Source organism: Antechinus flavipes, chromosome 4 (assembly GCF_016432865.1).
Source record: "Antechinus flavipes isolate AdamAnt ecotype Samford, QLD, Australia chromosome 4, AdamAnt_v2, whole genome shotgun sequence".
NCBI classification, from domain to species: Eukaryota; Metazoa; Chordata; class Mammalia; order Dasyuromorphia; family Dasyuridae; genus Antechinus; species Antechinus flavipes.
The window spans coordinates 289,271,956-289,299,377 of NC_067401.1; the positions used below are offsets into that span (position 1 = coordinate 289,271,956).

Genomic DNA, 27,422 nt, shown 5'->3' on the forward strand with positions numbered 1-27,422 from the left:
ATTGCTATAGTTGACTATTCTGTCTTGTGAACCTAACCTTTTCCACTGATCCACTAATCTATTTCTTAGCCAATACCAAATGGTTTTGGTGACTGCTGCTTTATAATATAATTTTAGATCAGGTACAGCTAGGCCACCTTCATTTGATTTTTTTTTCATTAATTCCCTTGAGATTCTCGACTTTTTATTGTTCCATATGAATTTTGTTGTTATTTTTTTTAGATCATTAAAATATTTTCTTGGAAATCTGATTGGTATAGCACTAAATAAATAGATTAGTTTAGGGAGTATTGTCATCTTTATTATGTTCGCTCGGCCAATCTAAGAGCACTTAATATTTTTCCAATTATTTAAGTCTGACTTTATTTGTGTGGAGACTTTTTTATAATTTTGCTCATATAATTCCTGACTTTCCTTTGGTAGATAAATTCCCAAATATTTTATGGTATCAACAGTTATTCTGAATGGAATTTCTCTTTGTATCTCTTGCTGTTGGGTTTTGTTGGTGATGTATAAAAATGCTGAGGATTTATGGGGATTTATTTTGTAGCCAGTCTGAGACAGGTTTAAACCAAGATCTCCCCCATCTAAATTACAGTGTAATGAAACAGATAAATAATGTTCATAAATAAATAAGATACAATGTAGACTGTAATAAGGTCATTTGTGTTCTACCATTCCCCAATGTATATCCTCTGATCTTTTATGCTATTCCTTCTGCAATTTGTATTATAACATCAAATTTCTATTCAGTCTAGACCTCTTCTTCCTACAATCTTTCCATATCTTTGTACCAACAGAAACTGCTTTTTCTCAACGATATATGTTTTCTGCCTACCTTCTCCAGTATTAGATATTTTTTCTCTCACACCAACACCAGGTACTATGAGGAATAGGCATACTTATTATTTCTCAATGCCACTTTAAAACCCTTCCTTTGCCAACATCTCTAAGCAGAACTCTTATTTTTTTCAGGCATATTTCATCTATTGATACCACACTGCCTAGAACAGGTCTTCTTAAACATTTTCTACTCATGACCTCTTTTCACCTGAGAAATTTTTATGTGACTCCAGAAATATAAGATACATAAAATAGGTATACTAATCAAACACTTACTGATAATAAATCATAATTTCACAATCTCCACATTCAGTTACGAGAGCCCATAGGGGATTGTAACCATAGTTTAAAAAACTGGGGCTTAGATCCTTGTTACAAGACATCTACCAACATTGAGGTCATTCTGCCTTATTTCTCAAGGAGTTCAGAATGTGGCTCAGACTTCCTCTTCTCTTTCTCTTTCCTGATCTGCTTCTTCCCTTTATCTTAGCTTTCCATAGGGATGATTGTAACTTAGATATGAGGGTCAGCAAACTATGGTCTCTCCTTTCACCTTGTTTGCTAACTAAAAACATTTTTTTTGGCATTTTAAAACTAAATTTTATTATATTTTAAAATGTAAAATCTGTTCTTAGCTTATGGATGTATCAAAATATGAGGCATGCTGGATTTGGCCATTTGTTTGTCAATCCTTGGTCTTAGATCTCATTATCACCTGATGTCAATACTATCTACTTGATTCAAAATTCTTCCCCCTCATCATGACTTCCTATATTTTCATCTCTCTCGTTGTCTCTTAAACTAATTCTTAATTGTCAGAGTGATCCCCACATCCTCTATCCCTCCTTGTTACCTTAGTCTATCATTCCTGCTCTGTCTTCACTTTCCTTCACTCATTAGTATAGATCATATGATGGACTAGTTCAATTATACACTCTCCTTTATTTGTGGAACCCCTTACTCCTTGTTCTCTTGCTAATTATGTCCTGCTAAACCACAACTCTTCCTCCCCTATAGAATGTCACTAACTACACTGAATAATTTTACTACACATTTATGTTTTGACTCTCAACAGAACAATCACTGCTTCACTGATAACTTTTTATTCTTCCCTGATGAATTCTCCTATAATATTCCCTAAAAAATGTTTCAAAACTTTTCTTTCTTTTTTCAAGTTCCCTACAAATTCTTTTGTACCCTAGTCCTTTTACCAGAAGAATGTTCTCTTTTCTTAACATTGATTTTGTATTTCAAAAAGTTTTTATGGCATCCCTTTTGTTCCCAACAACGAATAAGGTGAATTACCTCCTTCTCAAGATTCAAACTTTTACTTTATCCCTTAAGTCTATTCTCTTTCCAGTCTCCTGGGTTTAATTATTTTCATCTTTAGTAACATTTATCTACTGGCTTTTTCCCAGCTGGCCACAAATCTGCCCAGATATCTCCATACTTTAAAAAAACCTTCTATTAGATTTTGATATCCCATCACATTTCAAAATTATAGTGGCCAACCTAAAAATTAATGTATCTACTTTTTTTTTTTTAATACCTCCTATTCACTTCTAATCTTCTTGCAATCAGGCTTTTGATCTCAACATTCAACTCACTATTATTCCCTCCCCTACTCCCGATAATTTCTTAATTGCCCATTTTAAGAATTTTTTTCATCTAACTTGATTTTTACGCAGTAGCTAACATTGATGACCATAAAATCCTTCCAAAAACTTTTGCCTCCCATGGCTTTTGTGACACAGTCCTTTCCTGGTTTTCCTGGCTACTCTAACTCAGTCTCCCTGGCTGAATCATTATCCTTAATCACTTGTCCACCTTAATGTGAGTTTCTTTCAAATTTCTTTATTGTTTGCCTGCTCCTCTTATCCTTTTATACTCCCTTGGTGATCTAATTTAGTCACATGGGTTCCTCTTGACTGGCAAAAATAGTTAAAACTGGTAGTAGTATTCCATAGTGCCCCTTTTCGATCTCTTGTTGAGATTAGGGTTAAATTCCCTAATTCCTTTCTTTTCATTCTTTACTTTTTATTAGGTAATTTAGGAAATATTCTCAACTTTACTGATCTTCTACATGAGAGAATACTTTTGTACATATCATGCTAGCCATTTTATCTCAAACAAGATATGTGTTTGAGTCATGTGCTGCCCTTTGTAGGTACGGACGTTGTACACAGAGATTGTTCTAGCAAGCAGCCATCCTCTTCTCCTTATGAATAGCAATAAAGTCTCTTAAAACTATCTCTGAGTGGATGTTTGCTTTTCATCTGAATCCCCATCCAAACATTACTTTTTTAATTATTAACTCTATGTAGATGACTACCTAATATCTATATATAGCCCACATTTCTCTTCTGAACTGCATTACCAACTGCTGGCTAGAACTTTCCATTTGAATGTCTCTCTAAAAGTCACTGCACAAAATGATAAAAATGTTAATATTTGTGAGGGGAATAGGAAAAAAAAATCTGGTTTGGATTCAGAATTTGAAAAGCATTAAAATACAGGATAAGAAAGTTACATTTCATCCTTCATGGAACAAGGAATCACTTAAGTTTTGGTTTTGTTTTTTAAAGGAGGGTAAGAATAGAGGAAATTCAGCATACTAAAATATTAGAAATATTACTTGAGGAAGATATATTTTTTTGAGGGGGGAGATATATTAAGGAAAGATTGGAAAAAAGGAGAAAATTAGAGGCAGGGATACCATTTATTAGGCTATTATAATAAACTACACACACACACACACACACACACATATAATTTTTTTTTTTTGCTGAGGCAATTGGGGTTAAGTGACTTGCCCAGGGTCACATAGCTAGGAAGTATTAAATGTCTGAGGCCAAATTTGAACTCATGTCCTCCTAACTTCAGGGTTAGTGCCCTGTCCACTGTACCACCTAACTGCCCTGAAAATAAAGTTTGAAAACATTTATTCTGATTTTCAACTGCCAGTTTTATATTAATGGTATAATGGATAGCAGAATAGCAAAAATCATCATGATTACACAATTAATTTTTATGGAAAAGTCTCCAAAGGATTCCTAATTATACATATAAAAGAAAGTGATCATATTTAGTATAAAGGTAATTGTTGGCATCTCATGATAGAGCCTTATCTCTCCATGCTGTGTCTTTTAAAATCTATTGTTATGGAGTAGCCAGGTGACAAAGTGAATAGAGCATCAGATCTGGAATCAGGAGGACTTAAATTCAAATCCAGTCTCAGATACTTGACACTTACTAGGTGTATTGACACTTACTAGGTGTATGACTTTGGGCAAATCACTTAACTTTAATTGCTTCTTCTTCCCTATACACCTCCTCCAAAATAAAACTCATTGCTCTGACCTCAGAAAGCAGAACAAGAAGTGAAAAAAACTAAACAATGCTATCACTTGACTAATTAAAATTTCTACAACAAATACTTTGAAAAATCATAGCAAAAAAGGTAACTTGACTGACGTATCCTAGAGGTGACATACAAAAACAATAGTCAAGAGTGAAACTTTTTTTTTTGGTGAGCCAATCAAGATTAGATGATTTGTCCACGATTACACAACTAGTAAGTGTCAAATCTCTAAGGCCAGATTTGAACTCAGGTTCTCCTGAGGTCTTCCATGGTCAGTCACCTAGCAGCCCCTAGAATAAAACATTTTGTAACTTTGAGTCTATATTTCTGTAAAAATCAATATAAACATAGGACAATGGAAGATGAAAAAAATAGTCCAACATATACTTACATTCCAGATACTAATGACACTTTGAATACATGCTGAACAGTGGAAGATGGGTTGCCTAAAGCCACATTAAGTGCTCTGTCTATACTGAATGCCATTTGACGGAGATATCTTTCTGGCTGCTGTCCACATCCATCATATGGAACATAGAGGTAAGGAAAAATGCCATGTAAATGAAGACAAGTCTTCTGGCCTAAAGTGAAACACAGTAAAAAAACAAAACAAAACTTTTTAGTTATGAAAAACTTCAAATATTCTAGTAACAGCATTTTGATGATCATGTCATTCAGAGTAGGCAGTGAGATACAAAAAGTGAATTAGTTCACAGTTGTTACATGTACCATCTCTGTATTTCATAATGTAGATAAAGGATTTAAGAATACCCAAAATACAGAATTTTAAGAGATGGAAGATACCATAGTGGTCACCCAGCCCAATCCTTACACAAATAATTACCTTCTATAACACATTCACCACATGATGATCCAGATTTTTATTTGAAGATGTCCAATGAGGAGAAATTCAATACATTTTGAAGCAGCTTATTCTACTTTTACATCCTAAATTTTAACTTTTTGCATCTTCTACCTATTATTCTACTTTTGTCTTTGAGAGCCAAATAGAACAAGTCTAAATTCTACCATTTAAATATTTAAAGATTTGATTGCTGCACTAGGCTAAATAGTTAACATTCCTTCAAGTGATTCTTATGACATAGATTCAAGTCACTTCAACACGTAGATGCTATTCTTTAGATTTTTTCAACTTGGTGTGTAAGTAAAAAAGTTTTAAAAGCCAGACATAGTTTGGAAAATAATCATTCATGGTTTAATCCATAGTATACCTTCCTTCCACACCACTGCCTAGACCAGTGTACATAACAGAAACTCAAAAAAAATTTAATTATCTTAGAGTAAATGTTCTAAAACTGAGTTGAAAAAGGCAGGAATAAAAAATAAATAGGTATCCTTTTGTAAACTATCCTTACTGAATTTTTGAATGTCTTAATCTAAACAGGTAATTGAAGAATACATGTTTCCTAGAAGATTGCAAGAAATTAATTAGAAGCAACAATAGGAAAAAAAAGACCAGGAATTGCAAAGTCTCTGTAACAGGATAGCAAAGAAGTAGATCTATTTTGCATCATTTAGTTAGTTCTATATACACAAAATATGTCACTCCATAAATAAAAACATTTGAAAAAGTATCCCACAGAACAGAGATTTTATCTTATACTCTGTATCCTGATTTGAATTACCAATCCTGATATACTTCTACAGAATTATAATGTGTGCTTCTCTTGGAATAGTTTCAGATTCCATCCATTTTAATACCATATATGAGATTAATTCTTATAATTGAGAATAAAATTAACATGCCATTTGGATTTTTTTTCAGGTTCAAGCTAACCATTCTGTTGCTAACTACAAAAGTAGAGAAATTTAAATATCCTTCACATAGAAAAGACCTCAAACATATACAATGAATGAATAAGTGAAAAGCATTTATTAAGTGGTTATTATTCACTAAGCATAATCCTAAATGCTGGAAATATAAATATTCATTTTTAAAAACCTACATTCTAATGGATCAAGGTAATAGTTATAGGACAATGGTGGCCAAGGAAATATATTTTGGTCTGAAAATCACAGAAGGTGGATGGAGCCACTAGGACACTGATTAAGAAACTCACTCAGAAAGGAGATACCACTGATGGTTACAGGTCTGAGGGCAAGACAAATGTTGTGGGGTGTAGGATAATTGGGAAAAAGCCATAAGAGCTAAAAGCTTGGTCTTGTATTCAGGGGACCAGAAGATATAGTGGATTATATGAATTTGTACCCACCAACTCACCAAATGATAAACTTCAGCCCTGACAGGAGTACCAAAGTTGAATGAGTATATTTTTGATATAAATATAGATCTATATATATTGTGTGTGTGTATACATGTTTGTGCACATATATATTCACATTATATATGAAAGCTTATTTTAATATTCTTTTGAAATTTCATTAGAGATATCATGATCCTTGTGGACAAGGTACCAGTAATTTGATCCACGCTGAGCTACAGGGGGAAAAAGAGCTTTTTTTCCCCTCCTTTTGAGAAGTTGACAAATGAATCTAGAGCAAGAAAATTAATAAGAGCAAAATGAAAGAAGAGAATACATAAAGTAATCAGTAAGGGAGGTTATTATAATTTTCCAGGCAAGTAGCCTGAACTAGAATTACTGGATCATACACAGATGAACTGAAAGGAACCACAGGAACCATCTAGATTAACTCTTCCACTTTACAGATAAAGAAGCTTAAACTCAAGAAGGTTAAGGCTAGATGACTTGACCAATGTCACATAAGGTAGGCATCACAGGTGGGATCTGAACTGAAGGAACCCTTCTATAAAACCAATGTTCTTTCTTCTGTAGCACACAGCCTCCAAATTAGTGTGTGATCACTGAAGAGGCAAAAGGTTTGCTACTGTTTGTCTTTTGCTCTCAAAAAGGACCATGACATCAGGAAGGTGATGCCTTGACATGCTAGTGAATTGGATTTGAGTGAGGGAGGGCTGTGCAAAGTCACTCTGCCTCACTTTTCCCACCAGAGCCATCTGGGTCCAGTGGCAAGAAATAGATCAACATGACAGGAGATGGTACAGGATGAAATGGGAGACCTTGACCTTGTAGTACCCTCATCCAATCCTTTTTTGTGTATTTAAAAACACAAACTTTCTCTAAATAAATGACAGTCCAAATGTTATACTTCCATGAAATCACATGGATTAGATATTCTTCAGAGATTCTAGAGTAGGATACAGGTAAGAATTGTTCAATTGATAAGATCACAGATCTATGAAGTATGAAAATATGAAGACTGTAAAGAACCAGAGAATGATTTATGTAAAGTTAAGTAGAGCAAAGAAAGGAGAATGAGGAAAGCTAAATTATTGTAAACATACAAAAAAAAAAGAATAGAGAAGTTTGTGTTTCTAAATACACAAAAAAGGACTTGTAAACATACAAAAAAAAGAATAGAGAAGTTTGTGTTTCTAAATACACAAAAAAGGACTGAAAGAGGACACTACAAATATCTTCTTTATTTTGTTAAATGTTTTTAAAAATAAAAAATCATAATGTAAGCTTTTGCTATGGAATTAGGTAAAATTACGAGAAACAGGATTCCTATCAAAATGGAACACAAAAATGAATCTTTTCTTCTCCTGATTTTAAAACGTTACATAAAGTAGTTCTCACCAAAACAATTTGGCACTAGAAAAAAGAAAACTAGACAATGGAATAGAACGGACATCAAAGAAAAAGAACCATACAAATGCAGATGGCTAATGTTTTATAAATCTGTAGACATTAAAAATGAGGAAAGCGTTCAACCAGAAATGTTATCAGGGTCTTGGACAAACAAGTAGATTCATTAAGTGCTAGTGAAGTTGAAAACTAACATAATCTTTTTTGGAAAACAAGATGATATCACAGAATCTCAAAATTGGAAGGAGACATAAGGAACAAAATTTTCATTTAACTCAAGAGAGGTAAAACAATTTGTAAATATTTTAAAGTAATAACTCAAGCATCCAACAAATAAGTGAAGTTATCCAAAGCTCGTATTCAAGTGAATGTGAAATAAGTTACTTTGCTATTACGATTATAGAAGGGAAATCAATACTTTTCTAGATGTTCACAATAGCATGAAACTTTCAAATTGCATGCTGCTAGGAAGCCACACAGGACAATATATGGATATACATTGTCATATTTATCTATCTTATCTTGGATTGGAAAAATATCTTGGAATGGTCAACAATTCTTTCAAGCAGAATTTCTAAGAAAAATGTTTATTACATTTTAGCCAAAAATAATATCTTTCCTTATAAAAGTTTCTTTACATTCTTATTTTTAAGGCCAGAATGATGATCATTTTTATATTTTAACTTTTTTAAAAGGTGCCCATTAGTTTAACATCAACAATTTTCTGGTATAATTTGAAAAAAAATCATTTTAGACAATGATATTAGCAGCTCAATAAGTTAAAAGTAAATTGGTTCAATAATTCTTTAAAGTAAGAACCAAAAAAATATGGCTAGAAAATGTCTGAAGAAAAGTTTACCTTTATCTACTAAGTTAGTAATTTACAAGTAAAAATAACAATTGTACAAACATTTTTGCACATGTGAGTTCCATTTTTATTATCTCTTTGGGATAAAGGCCCAGTAGAGACACTGCAGGATCAAAAAATTATGCAGTTTGACAGCCTTTTGGGCATAGCTCCAAATTGCTCAATGGCTAGATCAATTCACAACTCTACTATCAATGTATTAATGTCCCAGTTTTCCTACATTCCCTCCAACATTTATTATCTTTCCCTGTCATCTTAACCAATCTGAGAGGTGTGTAGTGGTACCTTAGAGTTGCCTTAATTTTCATTTCTCTAATCAGGGAAATCTAATCAATAGAAATTTAGAGGGGAAAAAAAATTATAAATACAGCGCAAGGATAAATCACATCAAAATCTGAGATTTAAGAAGAAGGTTCCTAAATTTCATGTTTAACTTATTAAATAGTTTTTATTTGGAAACTTTTATGATTCAGGGATTATCTCTTTTATATTTCATTTTTTAAAAGTCCTAACATAATGCTGAATAAATTGTTTATTTGATTTAATTCTGTAGCCTTTGATAATTCTTGGTCTCCAGCAAACATTCTAAAAGGTGAGTTTTAGTGAATAACAATGTTAACTAGCACTTGTCTCTATGTAATAAAGTTTGGCTGATTATTTTGTCTCTCTCCCCCCCTATCCCCAACTTCCATTTTTTCTAATAGGAAACTTGTGAAATTGGTTCTTTCCAGACCACAACTTTCTAGTGTGACCTTCCCTGCTTTACACTAGCACTCCCTGGGAGATCAGAGATTTGCTCTTGTGGGTTAAGCACATTGTTTTAGTTACAGTATTTCATTCAGCTTTAGACTAAGTGCCAATTTGTCCTAGGATCATGTGTCTATATCTGCTATCTTAGTAACTTAAAGATATAAATCATCACTATAATATCTTCTCAAGTTATATCTTCTGGAGCTCCCAGTTAAAGAAAAAAAAACAAAACAAAACACTATTACTACTGATGGAGATTTGGGGTCTTAGCCTGATTAAATTCTATGCATGTCCAGCTATTCAGTGTCATCCTCCAGTTGCCTTCCCCTAGGGATAGAATGGATATACAGACATGAAACAGAAAACACTCATACTTTTTTAATATGAAAACAAAATTAAGAACTAGAAACAAGTTACATAAAATATGGGAAAAATCATATAGAAACATTTGCTAACAGCAAGTATTAAAAAGAAATAGTTGTGTGGGGAAGTAAAATATTCTGTAGCTTTTTCTTAGTGTTTTTCTTGTTTTTTTTTTGCTGAGACAATTGGGGTTAAGTGACTTGCCCAGGGTCACACAGCTATTTTTCTTAATTCTTAAAGGAGCTATTACCATTGGAAGTTTCAGTCTAGGTTTCAGAAGCCAAGCTGCTAAACTGTTGTATGCCTGATGAAACCTGGACATACTAGCCCCCTGCCAGGAAATGGTCTCATTTGATTTTTCTCAGGAAGATTCTGAATATCACCTAGTAGGATAAGATACCTTTCTTGAACTAAACTGCCAATCATTCAAACTCTACTGCAGAGAGCACAACTCCAATGGGCTTCTTATATTGTCCAAATGCCAAATATATGCTTGCCTAAATGACTATTTTGTGGAAAACTTAAATCTTATGGAAGGGCTTATATGATGGTTGGAAAAAGTGATACAGAACATTCTCAAGATCTCTCATAAGAAGTTTGGAAATGATTACATGCCATGGGAGACACTGGCACAGATGTATCCAGCACGATGTGCTCTCATGAGAGAAGGAACTGTGATCTATGAACAAGGCAGAATTGAAGTAGCTCAAAAGAAACAAGGGATGCACAGATTTAGAGAATCCACCCAAAATGTTCACATGGACTATTTGTCCCCAACCTATATAGTAAAGTTATCTTTGGTAAAGCATCTGGAGCTCTTATTGGACCGATCAGCCACAGCTAGACACACTGTAACTTGACCTTAACATGGTGATGTCATTTTTGGTCCTCTTTGAGAAGGAGATAATCTACCTAGACAAAGTAGAAAACATATAACAAGCTAAAAATCATCAAAAAAGCTTAAAAGTACCAAAACAAAAGATATAGTCATGTATAAGATTATGTTCAGGACTCTGTGCTAGGTCCCAAGTATCTGGGGATAGGATGAAGAGAGGGATCTGAGATGTCTCATGGAGAATGGAAGGACATTAATATAAGAAATGGACATTGAAAATTGGTACCTGCCCTCAAAGAATTTATAAATCAAGGAAGAGGGAGCGTGTCATAAATGGTCGAGCACTTTAATTCTAAATAATAGTTCAACACAAAGATACAGCTTAATTTTTTTATTCACTCCATACCTTTATATCAAAACAGTTTCCAGGTATTACTGATTCTATTTCCATAATATCTCATATATCTCCTTCAAGACCAATATAGTTCAGACTGTCATCACCTCTTGCCTAGATTCATAACAGTATGATAAGCTTATTATTCTGTAAGATTTCAATCAGCCTCAGTATTCCATCTCATGGTTACTCTTTGTCTCTGATTAGCTGGTGAAGCAATGAACTCCAAACTTTCTTTTAAGAAGAAAATTCAGTTCAGACACCTCATTTCTCACCTGGCTATGAAATTTCAGGACTTCTCTGACCCACTTTCCTACCATATCTCCACATAGGTTATTCTCTCCCCTACTTCTACCTTTCAGTTTCCTTTTGTGTGTTTTCTTCCCCAATCAAACTGTAAAAATTTTGGACTAAATAGAAAAAGTATTTCACAGTATTTCAAAAATAAAGAATTGCCTTTTTTTTTAAAGTTAGAGAACAGAAATAAATATACCATATTTATTCAATTTGTTTCTAATTATAAAACATTTCTTCCTTTGAATGCATTTATTAATCTTAGAGATTCTTTTCCTACTTAAAAAAATTATATATAGATGTATTGTTAATAATGGCCTTTCCCCCACTTTAAAAGTATTTTATTTTTTTTTCAACTACACGTGAAGATAGTTTTCAATATTCACTTTTATAAGATTTTGAGTTCTGAATTTTTTCCTCCCTTTCTTTTTTTCCCTCTTCCTTCCCCAAAGCAGCAAGCAATCTGATATAAATAACACATGTTCAATCATATTAAACACATTTCCACTTTAATCATGTTGTAAAAGAAGAATCAGAACAAAAATGAAAAAATCACAAAAAAGTGAAAACCATTTGCTTTGATCTGCATTCAGACTCCATACTTTTTTCTCTGAATGTGGATAGCATTTTTTTGGAACTGTCTTAGACCATTGTATTGCTAAGGAGACCTAAGTTTACCTAAATTAATCATCACACAATGTTGCTATTACTGTATACAATATTTTCCAGATTCGGCTCAGTTCACTCAGCAATTAGTTCATGTAAATCTTTGCAGGATTTTCTGAAATTCACCTGCTCATCATTTCTTATAGTATGTACTGTAATGTACAGAGTATATTCTCTTACATTTATATACAACAATTTGTTCAGCCATTCCTTAATTTCCAATTCTTTGCTGCTACAAAAAGATTGTACAGGTGGATCCTTCCCCCCCCCCTTTTTTTTTTAATCATCTCTTTGGGATACAGACCCAGTAGTAACATTAATAGATCAAAGTGTATGCATGAGTTTTATAGCCTTTTGATACTATTCAAAATGATTGGATCAGTTCATAACTTCACAACAATGTTTTAGTGTTAATCTTGGAGATTTTTATTCTAAAAAAAAGAATTTTACCCAGAGGTACAAAATAATCAAGATAGCACATTTTCAAAGCTAGAAAAACTGAAATGATTTGCAAAAGTTTAAAAAGTAATGTTTATATCTGGAATATCCTTTTTCTTTCAAGTCTAGTCAGAAACAAATTCTCTGACCTTGTATTCATCCTGGGATTATGGAGAGGTTGTGGAGTTGCAGGAGAAGAGAAGGGTCATGGGCTTACTTGATAAAAACATTCCTTCACTTTGACCTATAGTTAATTTTTTCAAAAGAGGTAGCATTACTAAAGAAAATGGGTTACACATTATAATTAGCCATATTATTGATTATTTCATCCCTTAAATAACAGTAAAATATATAATGCTATGATTCTTTCTTGAATCTTAGACCTAAGTACTAGGCATGTTCCTGTGTACAGAGATAATAGCAGATCAGAGACCAACATATGTAGAAATGTAAGAATGTGTTTAGAGAAATCAAAAGAGAGAAGAATATTCTGGTTGTGTTGGAGGCATATTTCATTGTTGTTTTTTATTTTTTATTGTGATGAGCCAGGTTTTTGCACACATCTCATTTCATTCTAGTGATTGTGTTTCATTCCTCTAAAGAAATACATTCAGTTTTTTTTTTTTTAATGAAAATGGAAATGGTATGAAGTATCTCCAGTTATATTAAGGAAAGTCAGTGGAAAATATATTTTATATGGGGATGGGGTTTAAGGAAGAAAATGAAACAGAACAGATAGGGAGTATCTTGCATCAGGAACAGAATGATGCAGGATCATTAGGTTCCTGTTGACTATCTTGCTTTGTATGTTCTGGGGGTTAAATATAGCAGTATTGGAGAGAAGGGCACACAGTGCTTAATAAATGCTTATAAAGTTAAAGTGAACATAGGACATGTTAAAACAATACATGATTTTAATTATCAAATGAACAATAGGAACAATATTAAAGAAATACAAATTAAGATTGTGATATATTGTTTAGAAAAGACTCCATAAAAAAATCAGATTTGAGTTGGATTTTGAAGATTGGGGGAAAAATGTATAGGGTCATAAATAGTTGCAGAAGAATATAGGCAAGGATATACAAAATGTGTTCTCCTGCAGTGAGCAGAAACAAAAACATACAGAGGGACATGGCAGGCTGTAATGTTAGTTACATAGGTTGGGGAGACTATGTCAGATCAATAACGCAAAGCTGAATTCAAATTTTACCCTGTGGAAAATAGGAAACTACTAAAAAATTTTAAGCAAAGAGAGATTACAGTCAAAATAGTGTTTTAGGAAAATTACTCTTGCAAATGTGCAATATGGATTACATACGACAGAGGGATATAAACAGGGATACTAGTTATAAGGAGGTAATTATAGCAGTTAGTCCTGGGAATGAAGTGATATGAGCCCAAAGTAGGAACAAGATGAACATGAAAGACACTAAAAAAGACAAATATAATACAATTCAGGGACTAGGTGTTGGGAGAGAGAGAATAGTCAGAGCTATATTTCTAAGGTTTTGTGATCTAGTGATTCTTAATGTCAGAAGTTCTATGTCTCAATATTAATAATTAGAGGAACACTGAACAAAATTACTTTTTTAAGGAAATCCTGTAAAATTTTTTACATTATGCATAGAGGGAGAATACCTTGTTGAAGGTCAGCCTTTAAAATGGACTTCTATACTAACAAATTAAATGCTTTCTTTTTTAATAGCCTACAAGCAGTAAACACTGTAGCAACTTGTATTTTCTCTATTTTCAGTCAATTGTGAAACTAAAAAGGTAACCTGTTACAGAAAAAAATTTGTGAAATACTATTTCATTCTCATAACTTAATTAAGGATGCCCTCAATGCATATATATATAAGTTAATGACTATTTCCACACCAATTTACTCATATTTAACTTGCAGCCCACATGATCACTCCAGTTCTTTTTTAAATTGCCTGCTTCTGTTTAAAATAATCAATTTTATAAGCATAATTTATTTATTATTATACATTATATAGTTATATAAATATATAAAATTCATCATATTTATTCCTTTCATGTTTAATCATATTTGATTCTGTCCATTGTTCTGTCTTTTAAAAATTTTGTCATTACTGATGCTAAGTGAAATGAGCAGAACCAGGAGATCATTATATACCTCAACAATGATACTGTTTGAGGATGTATTCTGATGGAAGTGGATCTCTTCGATAAAGAGAGCTAATTCAGTTTCAATTGATCAAAGATGGGCAGAAACAGCTACACCCAAAGAAAGAACACTGGGAGATGAATATAAACTGCTTGCATTTTTGTTTTTCTTCCCGGATTATTTATACCTTCTGAATTCAATTCTCCCTGTGCAACAAGAAAACTGTTCGGTTCTGCACACGTATATTGTATCCAGGATATACTGTAACCTATTCAACATGTAAAGGATTGCTTGCCATCTGGGGGAGGGGGTGGAGGGAGGGAAGGGAAAAATCGAAACAGAAGTGAATGCAAGGGATAATGTTGTAAAAAATTACCCTGCATGAGTTCTATCAATAAAAAGTTATTTAAAAATTAAAAAAATTAAAAAAATTAAAAAAAATCTTGTCATTCACTGTATTCTAGTTTTGTGCCATTTGAAAATTCAATGAGCATGACATAATCTTTAACTGTTTTTAATGCCATAATATTTCAGTTATCCTCTTTAAGTCTTCATCAGGATTCTTTGTTAAGATATTTATTCCTATTTGCTATTCATTTTTACAGAGGACAACATGACTAGAATGGAGAGTCTTGTTAAGGATGGGATAAAATTTTTCTAAAACTCCACTGAATCATTCCCTGAAAAAGGTAAGCACACATGAGAACTAAGGGAGGAAAGCAGTATGGAATGAAAGAAAATACAAACTTAGCCCCAATCTCAAAGTACAATTAGTTGCCTGAGATGCTGAAAGGTTAAATGAATTACTTAGGATTACAAAACCTGCATGTTTACAAACCAATTCTTCCTGGTTCCTAAGTACAGCATTCTTGTCAGTATTGTCAATGTTTATTTCTGAGTCATGGTCATGTCTCATGAGTCAGTGTCATGATCTGAGCAAATCTGAGCAAAGGACCACCAATATAAAAGCACATATGAGTGCAAAAGCAAACTACCATCACACAGTGACAATGAACCTAAGTGAATGATTTTGGCCAAGAAGTAAAAGTTTAAAAAAAAATGAAAAATTCACATCATCAAAAATCAAGTAAAAATACAAACAGTAGAATAATCTCACAGGCAAAAAGTAAAATTTAAATAGCTACCATTTCAGAGTTTTGTCACAAAATAAAACCTTGCTTCATACACAGAAGTCAATTATTTGTGGTCTCATTAGAAATATTGAGGCCTTCTTGGAAAATTTTAATTTTATTGACATTAGTTATTCTAAGTACCAAAAAAGAGAAGTCTTTTGCAGCCAAGGAAAAGGAGAGAAACTGCTACATAAACCTCAACAGCTTCTAAAGGTATCAGAGGAGCAGACTGAAGGCACACTATTCAGAACAATTCAGAAGTAGGGATAAAAATCTTGGCAGGTACAGCAATATAGTGACAAATTTATTTAGCTCTATATCTATAAAAATGATCTATAGCACAATAAGATAACTTTAAAATGTAAGGAATGCATTTTTTAGGAATATGCCCTACAAAAAACAAATTAGAAGTCTGACACACAAACCTTTAGCTACCCAAAACAATGACCTATTTCTTGAAGGTAGTTCTAGATAATTGATGTTTTGCAGTGCTTGGCTGGCAAGCAGGTAAGCTCTTGGAAAGTCCTATATTTATTTGCTCCCTCAACTTTAGGGAAGGCTTAAGAAAAAATTGGGTGAAGATAGGGGACAGAAGTTGCAATAAAATATAGGACTCAGGAAGGAGTGACATGCTAGATAATAGAAAAACTGCAAATCTTCCCAGACTCCCTAAGCCAGATCTTTACAGTAAAGTGTTATTTACACAGAATCATGAAATTGCAGGAAAAAAAAGAACCCGAAAGATCACCTAGTCCAAAGAGTTTATTTTAAAGATTTAGAATCATGGGACAAGGCTATATAGCAAGTTAATAGTTGGATCTAAAATTCAAAACTTTCAGTCTAGTACTTTTTCCACTACACTGTTTTGGATGCTTTTCATCTTTTCAGAAGTTATTTTCTCAGCAATGGAAACCCTTTCTTCCTAGGGCCCTGAAAGTACACAGAATCAGAGATTATTAAGAGATCATGGAGACTTTAAAAGTCATTTAGTCTAATTCCTGTAACTGTTTTGTAATAATGGTTCTAGGAAAAGATCCTAGACAGCCCTTCCTCAGGTAAAGAGAAAGTCAATTATCCTTAGGTTAGACAAAGTAGAACAGGCTATCATAGTAAGTCTAAAGGTAGTTTTCATAGGCACAAAACTCCAGGAAATATAGGAGTAAAGGCTATATATCAAGCAAACTCCATTAGGAATAAACCAATAATATTTGGGAATCTATCTGCCAAAGGAAAGTCAGGAACTATATGAGCAAAACTACAAAACACTTTCCACACAAATACAAAAACAATTGGAAAAATATCAAGTGCTCTTACATAGGTTGAGTGAATATAATAAAAATTTACCTTCTAGAGTAACATATAAAGGGCCACAGATAGTGGGGGAATTCTGGGTGATGTATAAGATCCTCCACCAGCCCAGTCAGAGAACCTGAGGATGTGTCTGGTTTGGCTCCCAATCCCCACCTAGGGACACATCGGCCTTCCTGAGAAGTTAGGAAGTATGACAATCTGTGTTATAATTAAAACAGAGTTATTCTAAGTGGCAGAGACATATGCACACAATAGCAAGTTGTTCATGTAGTCCTGTATGCGCAGTACATAGTTAGTGCATATGCAGTATGCTATAGTTATGAAAGGATATTAGGTATATAAGGTTGAGGGAATTTTGGATAAACAAACTTCAAGTTTGACTATCCACGTGAGTACCGCCCCTTCACTCCTCACCCATGATCAAGATTCGGGATGGTACTGAAATCCTGCACTGAGTAGATCTGGACATTACAATTACCAATTGCAATTATTCCATAGTCAATTGTGTTTCACTGTTTTGAGGAAATTAACTTTGAGAATAGAGTTGTCTGACTATTGATTATGAAGTACCTATGACATATCCTTAAAAAGAAAAAGGGAGAAAAAAATTCTACTATCTTCATGCCATATCAGCTTGCTATGCTACTTGGCCATCCCACAGGCATGTAAGCCATGATCCAAATGTAGTAGATTCTTCCCTTGAAAAATGGGAAGGAGGTAAGGAGGGAGAGAGGAAAGAGAATTTATAAGAAAGTAAGCTGGGAGAGGGAGGACTGGCAAGGTAACTGCCAGTGAAAGCCCATCTCAAGATGAAATAGCAGCTTCCATCTTTAGAGTTGGTAGTTGCTTACTGTGAAATTAGAAAAAGAATTAGATTACTATAAGATTAGAAAGGAAACTGTGACCATTTCAAGAAAAAACATATGCATATTCTCTGTGCTCTTAAGAACTGTGGCTTGATGATAATTTGCAATACATTCTCTTTAAGGCCTATCAGTTATTTTATTCCTAGGCTTTCTGGCCGATTTAAACTTTCTCCAACTTAGATGAGAGATGTAGGTGCTTATTCTGAAGTCAACTCCATTCCTGGAATTAGAAGAGTGTAAGCTATGACCATTCAGAAGGGAAAGACTGATGTGAATTGATTGTATCAATAACAGTACCTTTTTAAACCTCAGGACCAGATGGATTTACATCTGAATTCTATCAAACATTTAAAGATCAATTAACTCCAATGCTACATAAACTATTTGAAGAAGTAGGGATTGAAGGAGTCCTACCAAACTCCTTTTATGACACAGATATGGTACTGATACCTAAACCAGGTAGGCTGAAAACAGAGAAAGAAAATTATAGACCAATCTCCCTAATGAATATTGATGCTAAAATCTTAAATAAAATATTAGCAAAAAGATTACAGAAAATCATCCCCAGGATAATACACTATGACCAAGTAGGATTTATACCAGGAATGCAGGGCTGGTTCAATATTAGGAAAACTATTAACATAATTGACTATATCAACAACCAACCAAACAAAAACCATATGATCATCTCAATAGATGCAGAAAAAGCATTTGATAAAATCCAACAGCCATTCCTAATAAAAACACTTGAGAGCATAGGAATAAAAGGACTTTTCCTTAAAATAGTTAGGGGCATATATTTTAAACCTTCAGTAAGCATCATATGCAATGGGGAAAAACTAGAACCTTTCCCAGTAAGATCTGGAGTGAAACAAGGCTGCCCACTATCACCATTATTATTCAATGTTGTATTAGAAACACTAGCCTCTGCAATAAGAGTCGAGAAAGAGATTAAAGGAATTAGAGTAGGCAATGAGGAAACCAAACTATCACTCTTTGCAGATGATATGATGGTATACCTAGAAAACCCCAGAGATTCTACTAAAAAGCTATTAGAAATAATTCATAATTTTAGCAAAGTAGCAGGATACAAAATAAATCCCCATAAATCCTCAGCATTCTTATACACCACCAACAAAATCCAAGAGCAAGAGATACAAAGAGAAATTCCATTCAAAATAACTGTTGATAGCATAAAATATTTGGGAATCTACCTACCAAAGGAAAGTCAGGAATTATATGAGCAAAATTACAAAAAAGTTTTCACACAAATAAAGTCAGACTTAAATAATTGGAAAAATATTAAGTGCTCTTGGATAGGCCGAGCGAATATAATAAAGATGACAATACTCCCTAAACTAATCTATTTATTAAGTGCTATACCAATCAGACTTCCAAGAAAATATTTTAATGATTTAGAAAAAATAACAACAAAATTCATATGGAACAATAAAAAGTCGAGAATCTCAAGGGAATTAATGAAAAAAAAAATCAAATGAAGGTGGCCTATCTGTACCTGATCTAAAATTATATTATAAAGCAGCAGTCACCAAAACTATTTGGTATTGGCTTAGAAATAGATTAGTTGATCAGTGGAAAAGGTTAGGTTCACAAGACAGAATAGTCAACTATAGCAATCTAGTGTTTGACAAACCCAAAGATTCTAAATTTTGGGATAAGATTTCATTATTTGATAAAAACTGCTGGGATAACTGGAAATTAGTATGGCAGAAATTAGGCAAGGACCCACACTTAACACCACATACCCAGATAAGATCAAAATGGGTCCATGACCTAGGCATAAAGAACGACATTATAAATAAATTAGAGGAACATAGGATAGTTTATCTCTCAGACTTGTGGAGGAGAAAGAAATTTGTGACCAAAGATGAACTAGAGACCATTACCGATCACAAAATAGAAAATTTTGATTATATCAAATTAAAAAGCCTTTGTACAAACAGAACGAATGCAAACAAGATTAGTAGGGAAGCAACAAACTGGGAAAACATCTTCACAATTAAAGGTTCTGATAAAGGCCTCATTTCCAAAATATATAGAGAACTGACTCAAATTTATAAAAAATCAAGCCATTGTCCAATTGATAAATGGTCAAAGGATATGAACAGACAATTTTAAGATGAAGAAATTGAAACTATTACCACTCACATGAAAGAGTGTTCCAAATCACTATTGATCAGAGAAATGCAAATTAAGACAACTCTGAGATATCACTACACACCTGTCAGATTGGCTAAGATGACAGGAAAAAATAATGATGAATGTTGGAGGGGATGCGGGAAAACGGGGACACTGATGCATTGTTGGTGGAGTTGTGAACGAATCCAGCCATTCTGGAGAGCAATCTGGAATTATGCCCAAAAAGTTATCAAACTGTGCATACCCTTTGATCCAGCAGTGTTTCTATTGGGCTTATACCCCAAAGAGATACTAAAAAAGGGAAAGGGACCTGTATGTGCCAAAATGTTTGTAGCAGCCCTGTTTGTAGTGGCCAGAAACTGGAAAATGAATGGATGCCCATCAATTGGAGAATGGCTGGGTAAATTGTGGTATATGAATGTTATGGAATATTATTGCTCTGTAAGGAATGATCAGCAGGATGAATACAGAGAGGCTTGGAGAGACCTACATGAACTGATGCTAAGTGAGATGAGCAGAACCAGGAGATCATTATACACTTCGACAACGATATTGTATGAGGATGTATTCTGATGGAAGTGGATTTCTCTGACAAAGGGACTTAACTGAGTTTCATTAGATAAATGATGGACAGAAACAGCTACACCCAAAGAAAGAATACTGGGAAATGAATGTGAACTATTTGATTTTTGATTTTCTTCCTGAGTTATTTTTACCTTCTGAATCCAATTCTCCCTGTGCAGCGGGAGAACTGTTCGGTTCTGCAAATATGTATTGTATCTAGGATATACTGCAACATATTTAACATATATAGGACTGCTTGCCATCTTGGGGGGGGGGGGAGGAGGAGGGAGGGAGGGGAAAAAACGAAACATAAGTGATTGCAAGGCATAATGCTGTGTAAAAATTATCCTGGCATGGATTCTGTCAATACAAAGTTATTATTAAATAAAATTAAATTAAAAAAAAATAACAGTACCTTTTTAAAAATGGCAATTAACAGTTAGTGGCTAAATCTGTATATATATATATTTTTTTTTTAATTTTTTTTTTTTGTATTTGAGAGTGACAGGGATCTCCAGGCTCACAACCTGGGAGATAGCAGTTAACACTGGAAGAATGGGTAGCAGAAACAGACTTCAATGGCAGTGGTAAGTAGAGCTGGTTCCACAAACAGACTGAGCAGTATTATTAGTGGTAAAGGTAGGTAGGTCCACTATTGCTTTGCTTACTATAATCTGGAACTCACTGGTCCCTCTATAATGTTGCCAGTATAATGGCTGTTGGTAAATGGGATAATATTTGGGACTTTGCACAATGCCTGGCACACAGTAGGTACTTAATAAATGTTTGTTCTCTCTCTCCCTCCCATTGTACAATTCTTTCTCAAAGAGGGTTTAAAGGACCATTGTTAAGAGAAGTAGCCTGTTTCCTGGCAACAGGGGGGAAATAAAGGTATCTATTTAGACCCCATACAAGAATGGGGGCAGTTCTTTAGAGGCCTTTGTTAGCATCCTCTCTAACTGCTCCCAAAGGATAGGAGGTATTGGCTGATAGGTTATAGAATACTAAGTGTGTGGTGTTTTTCTTCTTTATAATATATAAATGATGGTTTTCTCTGGGAGAAGGTAGGTTTCTTGGGGAGGTTTTCTGGAGGCAGCCTTAGTATCAGTTCAGATCAGTAATTACCTCAAATGCAACCAGGTGATAAAAGTTCAGATCTTTATTGTCTCCAATATAACCCAGTTAGCTTAGAGGCCTTTCTCTTTTCTTGGTTCCAAGAGCTCCCTCCGAATGTCTCCAAATCCAAAGGTTTGTCCTTCAGTCCTCCAGCCAGCCAAGTGGAAAATGGAATGGATCTCTCTTGCCTCGGAGAGAGGGCTTCTGGCTCTCAGTCTCCAATATAGCCCGGTTAGCTTTTCTTAGAAACCTCTCTCTCTCTCTCCTTGGTTCTAAGAGCTCTTGCCGCTTTGTCCTTTGCTTGTCTCTACTTTCTTCAGCCTCCAGAGCCAGCACCAAGTTGAATCTGTCTTGCCTCTGAGAGAGGGCTTCTGGCTCTCCCAGAGTACTCCTCTCCAATGTAATTCAGCTGAATTCTCTTCTGCCACCAGCCAGCCAAGTGGAAAATGGAATGAAACTCCCTCCGAGAGCCTCTGTCTGTTTCTTATATAAGAAAGAGAGAAATTGTGGGATAAGAGAGAGAGAGAGGGATTATGGGTTTTCTCCCATAGTGCTCTCTGGCCCTAAGAGCTTCAAGGGAGGTGTGAATTCACAAAGTTACACAGTTAACTTTGTGAATCTCCCATACTTGTGAATTCCGATGAGTAAAGATGTAAACACAAGCATTGTATCTATTAGTTCTACTTAGTACTTTGTTTCAGGTTCTGGCCCAAAGCATTTTGTAAGATTAGAGCAAGGATACTGAACCATGCTAAATTAGATAATTATTATCTCTATCAACTCTAATGACTTAACAGTTTGTAAGGATTCCAACAAAGTGGATATATTATAGGGTAATAACCCCTGACCACACTAAGGATGATTGGAGGAAGTGTTGTCAATTTTGTTGTATCCTTGATGTTCTTAACTCTGCTCCTATGCATTGTTACTTCTTTATATTAAGAGACTTACTGTGAAATGCAAAGACTCCTTATCATTTACAGACCAGATCATTTATATTTGGAAGTCAGTCCTTCAAAAAAGGAGGTAGGGATGAATGATAATGGTGGTGAGTAATGCCTAGGATTTTTGATTTTCATTCTCCCCTAACCAATAGCTCCTTCAGGAGACTGTTGCATTATTTTGCTTTATTTTTGCTGTTTCCATTTTAACTTCTTGTTCTTCTTTAACATGGCCTACATTAGGCTTCTTGAATACCCCAAATCAGAGTTGATTGGTAACAGCCATAAAGTCATTTAAGCCATAAACAGTCATCTAGAAGACCTAAAGGATCTTATCACCAAGAAGGTAATAAGGTACTAAGATATTGAAACCATCCTTAAGCTTGAATTGGGCAAAGGACTAAAAGGCTGCTGACATCATTGCTTGGACACCTGCGGACAAAATGGCCAGGAGCTCCTACTGGGCTCTGATGCTCGTCTGGAGGTCTGTAATAGGCAACTTAAAGGAAAGGAGACTTTCCTAAAGTTGGCTAAAAAAATTCAGAGTATACTCAATATATTATCTTTTTTTGGAAAACTCACTCCCACCATGGCTAAGTAAATTTCATTTTGTTAACTGTTGTTAAAGTAAATACTCCTGCAAATATTCTATACTCTCTAATCTGAAACTGTTTTAGGGATCAAGATTTGCCTTTGTAAGTTAAGTTACCAAAAACATCTGCTTCCCTTATCACTAGGTTTATTAAAATTTTAATAAAAATAGAGGTGAAGTTCTAACAAAGGAGAGAACTTTTTGGGAAGAAATCAATTTAATTGATAAGTAAATGGTAGTTCCTCTCCATCTTATTTCAAAAACATAACTAAAATGTTACCCATTTTATACTGTAGAAACATATTTGCTATATATTCAGATGCAATGGTGGAGGAAACTATGCCTAAGAAATATAACCTTTTTATTTTCAAACTATATGCATAATTTTCAACATTCACCCTTGCAAAACCTTGTGTTTCAATTTTTTTTCCCTTTCTTTCCCCCACACCTTCCCCTAGATAGCAAGTAATCCAATATATGTTAAACATGTGCAATTCTTCTGTACATATTTCCACAATTATCATACTGCACAAAAAAGGAAAAAATGAGAAAGAAAACAAAATATAAACAAACAACAACAAAAAGAGTGAAAATACTATGTTGTGATCCATACTGCCCCCACTGTCCTCTCTCTGAGTGCAGATGGCTCTCTTCATCACAAGACCATTGAAAATGGCCTGAATCACCTCTATGCATGAGGTTGTAACATAAATAAATCAGGTAATAAGAATCCCTGACTTATGACCACAGCCTATGACTTGATTAGAATGACAAATGTGGTATATGTTTTAAGATAAAAAATCTCAGTAACTGAGCACAAAAAAAGTCAATTAAAATAATCCAAACAAGGGCAAGTAGGTGTAGTAGTGGTGAGAGCACCAGGCCTGAAGTCACGAGGACCAGAGTTCAAATCCGGCTTCAGACACTTAACACTTCCTACCTGTGTGACCCTGGGCAAGTCACGTAACTCCAATTGCCTAAGCAAACAACAAAAACAAAAACAAAAACTATCTCCCCCATTTGCATTCTACTTTTAGGTAAAGGAAGCATATCAGAACAAAAAGCAGCTCATACAAGAGATTTATTTATTTTTAAATTTTCTAAAGCATAGTTCTAAAGGCTATCCTGGATTTTTTTTTTTTTTAAGTCTATATTGGTAAAACATAAGTTCTTAAAGATTCTTCCAAGCAAGAATTGTATACAGACCTGATGGTGAATTGTATCTCTGTAGTCTAAATACAAGCCTTATTAAGAACAAAGAACTTATTAGGCACAGGGTAGTACATATTTTTGTGCATAGCAACTCCTTTTTTTTTTTTTTAATCTTCAGAAATTTTATTTTATTTTTTAATTATAGCTTTTTATATACAAAACATATGCATGGGTAATTTTTCAACACTGACCCTTGCAAAAACTTATGTTTCAACTTTTCCCCTCCTTCCCTCTATCCCTTCCCTAGATGGCAGGTAGTCCCATACATGTTAAATATGTTAAATATGTTAAATACAACATACGTATACATATTTATACAGTTATTTTACTGCACAAGAAAGACTGGATTTAGAAAGAAGGTAAAAATAACCTGAGAAGAAAGTACAATAAAGGCATAGCAACTCTTGAAGATTATATCTAAAGATTTTAGTTTGGTTGAACCCTGCCTTCAGTGAGTTCATACATAACAAAAAAAAAAAAAAAAAACACAAATCCGTGAAGTAAGGAAATCAACTGAATCTATATGTGCATCAAAAACTGTTATGACAATCTTTAACTTAAGTGCTAATAAAATATGAACATCAACTTTAATAATCAAATATGCCTTTTGTGGAATGATTAAATAACATTTTAAATATATACACATTATTATTTTTCAAATGTTTATGCTGCTTTGGATGGTAAATTACAGTAAATTCACTAAAAAGCATTAGTAATTCACTCTAACTTTTTGTCATCTTATTTTATTCATAATCAACAGACACTAATAATACTGTGGGACCTTGAACAAGTCACTTAATCAGTCAGTCTCAAATTCCTTTGCTGTAAAATGACTATAACAATAGCATCTACCTCCCAGGGCTGTGGTGAGAATCAAATGAGATAACATATGTAAATAGCAAGTTCTGCATATCTTAAAGTCAACCTATTACTCTTCTCTGCCCCCCCAATAGTATTTTATTGTTTTCCAATTACATGTAATGATAGTTTTCAACATTCACTTTTGTAAGACTTTGAGTTTAGATATTTTTTGTTCCTCTCTTCCTTTCCTCCCAAAACAACAAGCAATCTAATCCAAGTTATATATGTACCATCATTTTAAACATATTTCCAGATTAGTCATGTTTTGAAAGAAAAATCAAAAGAAAAAGAAAAAAAAAACACCAGAAAGAAAAAACAACAAAAAAGTAAAAATAGTATGCTTTGATTCACGTTCAGTCTTTATAGTTCTTTCTCTAGATGCAGATGGCATTTGCTATCTCAAATCTATTGGAATTTTCTTGGAGAAGGCTTTATATTTGCCGAGAAGAACTAAGTCTATAATAACTAATCATCACACAATCTTGCTGTTACTATGTACAATTTTCTCTTCAATCTATTATGTTTATTCCCAGGTTTCTCCAAAGCTGTCCATTTCATCAACTGTAATAGTGAAATAATATTCCATTATAATTATATACATAATTCATTAGGCATTTCTCAACTGATGGCCTAAACATATTTATTGGGGAAAAAAAGGAAAAGTCTATAAATAGAGGGAGAGACTGAGGATAAGAACTAAAAAGAGATGTTCAAGAAAACAAGGAATGGGATGAAATGCATAGAGAGGTAAGAGTTACTTTGCCAAGGAGGAGGTCCAGTTTATCCACAGACTAGATAGATGGAACGAGGAAAGCTAAAGGAAGTAGAAAGGCTTTGAGATGTGAAAGAACAGAAGGAACAGAACTATATATATATATATATATTTTTTTAATTTTAAATTTTATTTTATTTAATAATAAATTTGTATTGACAGAATCCATGACAGGATAATTTTTTTACAACATTATCCCTTGCACTCGCTTGTGTTTCATTTTTTCCCCTCCCTCCCTCCTCCTCCCCCCCCCCAAGATGGCAAGCAATCCTATATATGTTAAATATGTTGCAGTATATCCTAGATACAATACATATTTGCAGAACCGAACAGTTCTCCCACTGCACAGGGAAAATTGGATTCAGAAGGTAAAAATAACTCAGGAAGAAAATCAAAAATGCAAATAGTTCACATTCATTTCCCAGTGTTCCTTCTTTGGGTGTAGCTGTTTCTGTCCATCATTTATCCATTGAAACTCAGTTAGGTCTCTTTGTCATAGAAATCCACTTCCATCAGAATACATCCTCATACAATATCGTTGTCGAAGTGTATAATGATCTCCTGGTTCTGCTCATCTCACTTAGCATCAGTTCATGTAGGTCTCTCCAAGCCTCTCTGTATTCATCCTGCTGGTCATTCCTTACAGAGCAATAATATTCCATAATATTCATATACCACAATTTACCCAGCCATTCTCCAATTGATGGGCATCCATTCATTTTCCAGTTTCTGGCCACTACAAATAGGGCTGCTACAAACATTTTGGCACATACAGGTCCCTTTCCCTTTTTTAGTATCTCTTTGGGGTATAAGCCCAATAGAAACACTGCTGGATCAAAGGGTATGCACAGTTTGATAACTTTTTGGGCATAATTCCAGATTGCTCTCCAGAATGGCTGGATTCGTTCACAACTCCATCAACAATGCATCAGTGTCCCCGTTTTCCCGCATCCCCTCCAACATTCATCATTATTTTTTCCTGTCATCTTACCCAATCTGACAGGTGTGTAGTGATATCTCAGTGTTGTCTTAATTTGCATTTCTCTGATCAACAGTGATTTGGAACACTCTTTCATGTGAGTGGTAATAGTTTCAATTTCTTCATCTGAAAATTGTCTGTTCATATCCTTTGACCATTTATCAATTGGAGAATGGCTTGATTTTTTTATAAATTTGAGTCAGTTCTCTATATATTTTGGAAATGAGGCCTTTATCAGAACCTTTAATTGTAAAGATGTTTTCCCAGTTTCTTGCTTCCCTACTAATCTTGTTTGCATTCGTTCTGTTTGTACAAAGGC

At 34.0% G+C, this 27,422-nt stretch overlaps 1 protein-coding gene across 1 annotated transcript in view; it reads right to left on the minus strand.

Moving 5' to 3' along the window:
• REV3L (REV3 like, DNA directed polymerase zeta catalytic subunit) overlaps positions 1 to 27,422 on the minus strand; it is a 253,915-nt gene that overhangs the window by 143,953 nt on the left and 82,540 nt on the right. Inside the window, exon 2 of the mRNA XM_051997548.1 lies at positions 4,596 to 4,785. Coding sequence (XP_051853508.1) covers positions 4,596 to 4,785 — 190 coding nt within the window. The remainder of the gene's footprint in view (positions 1 to 4,595; positions 4,786 to 27,422) is intronic.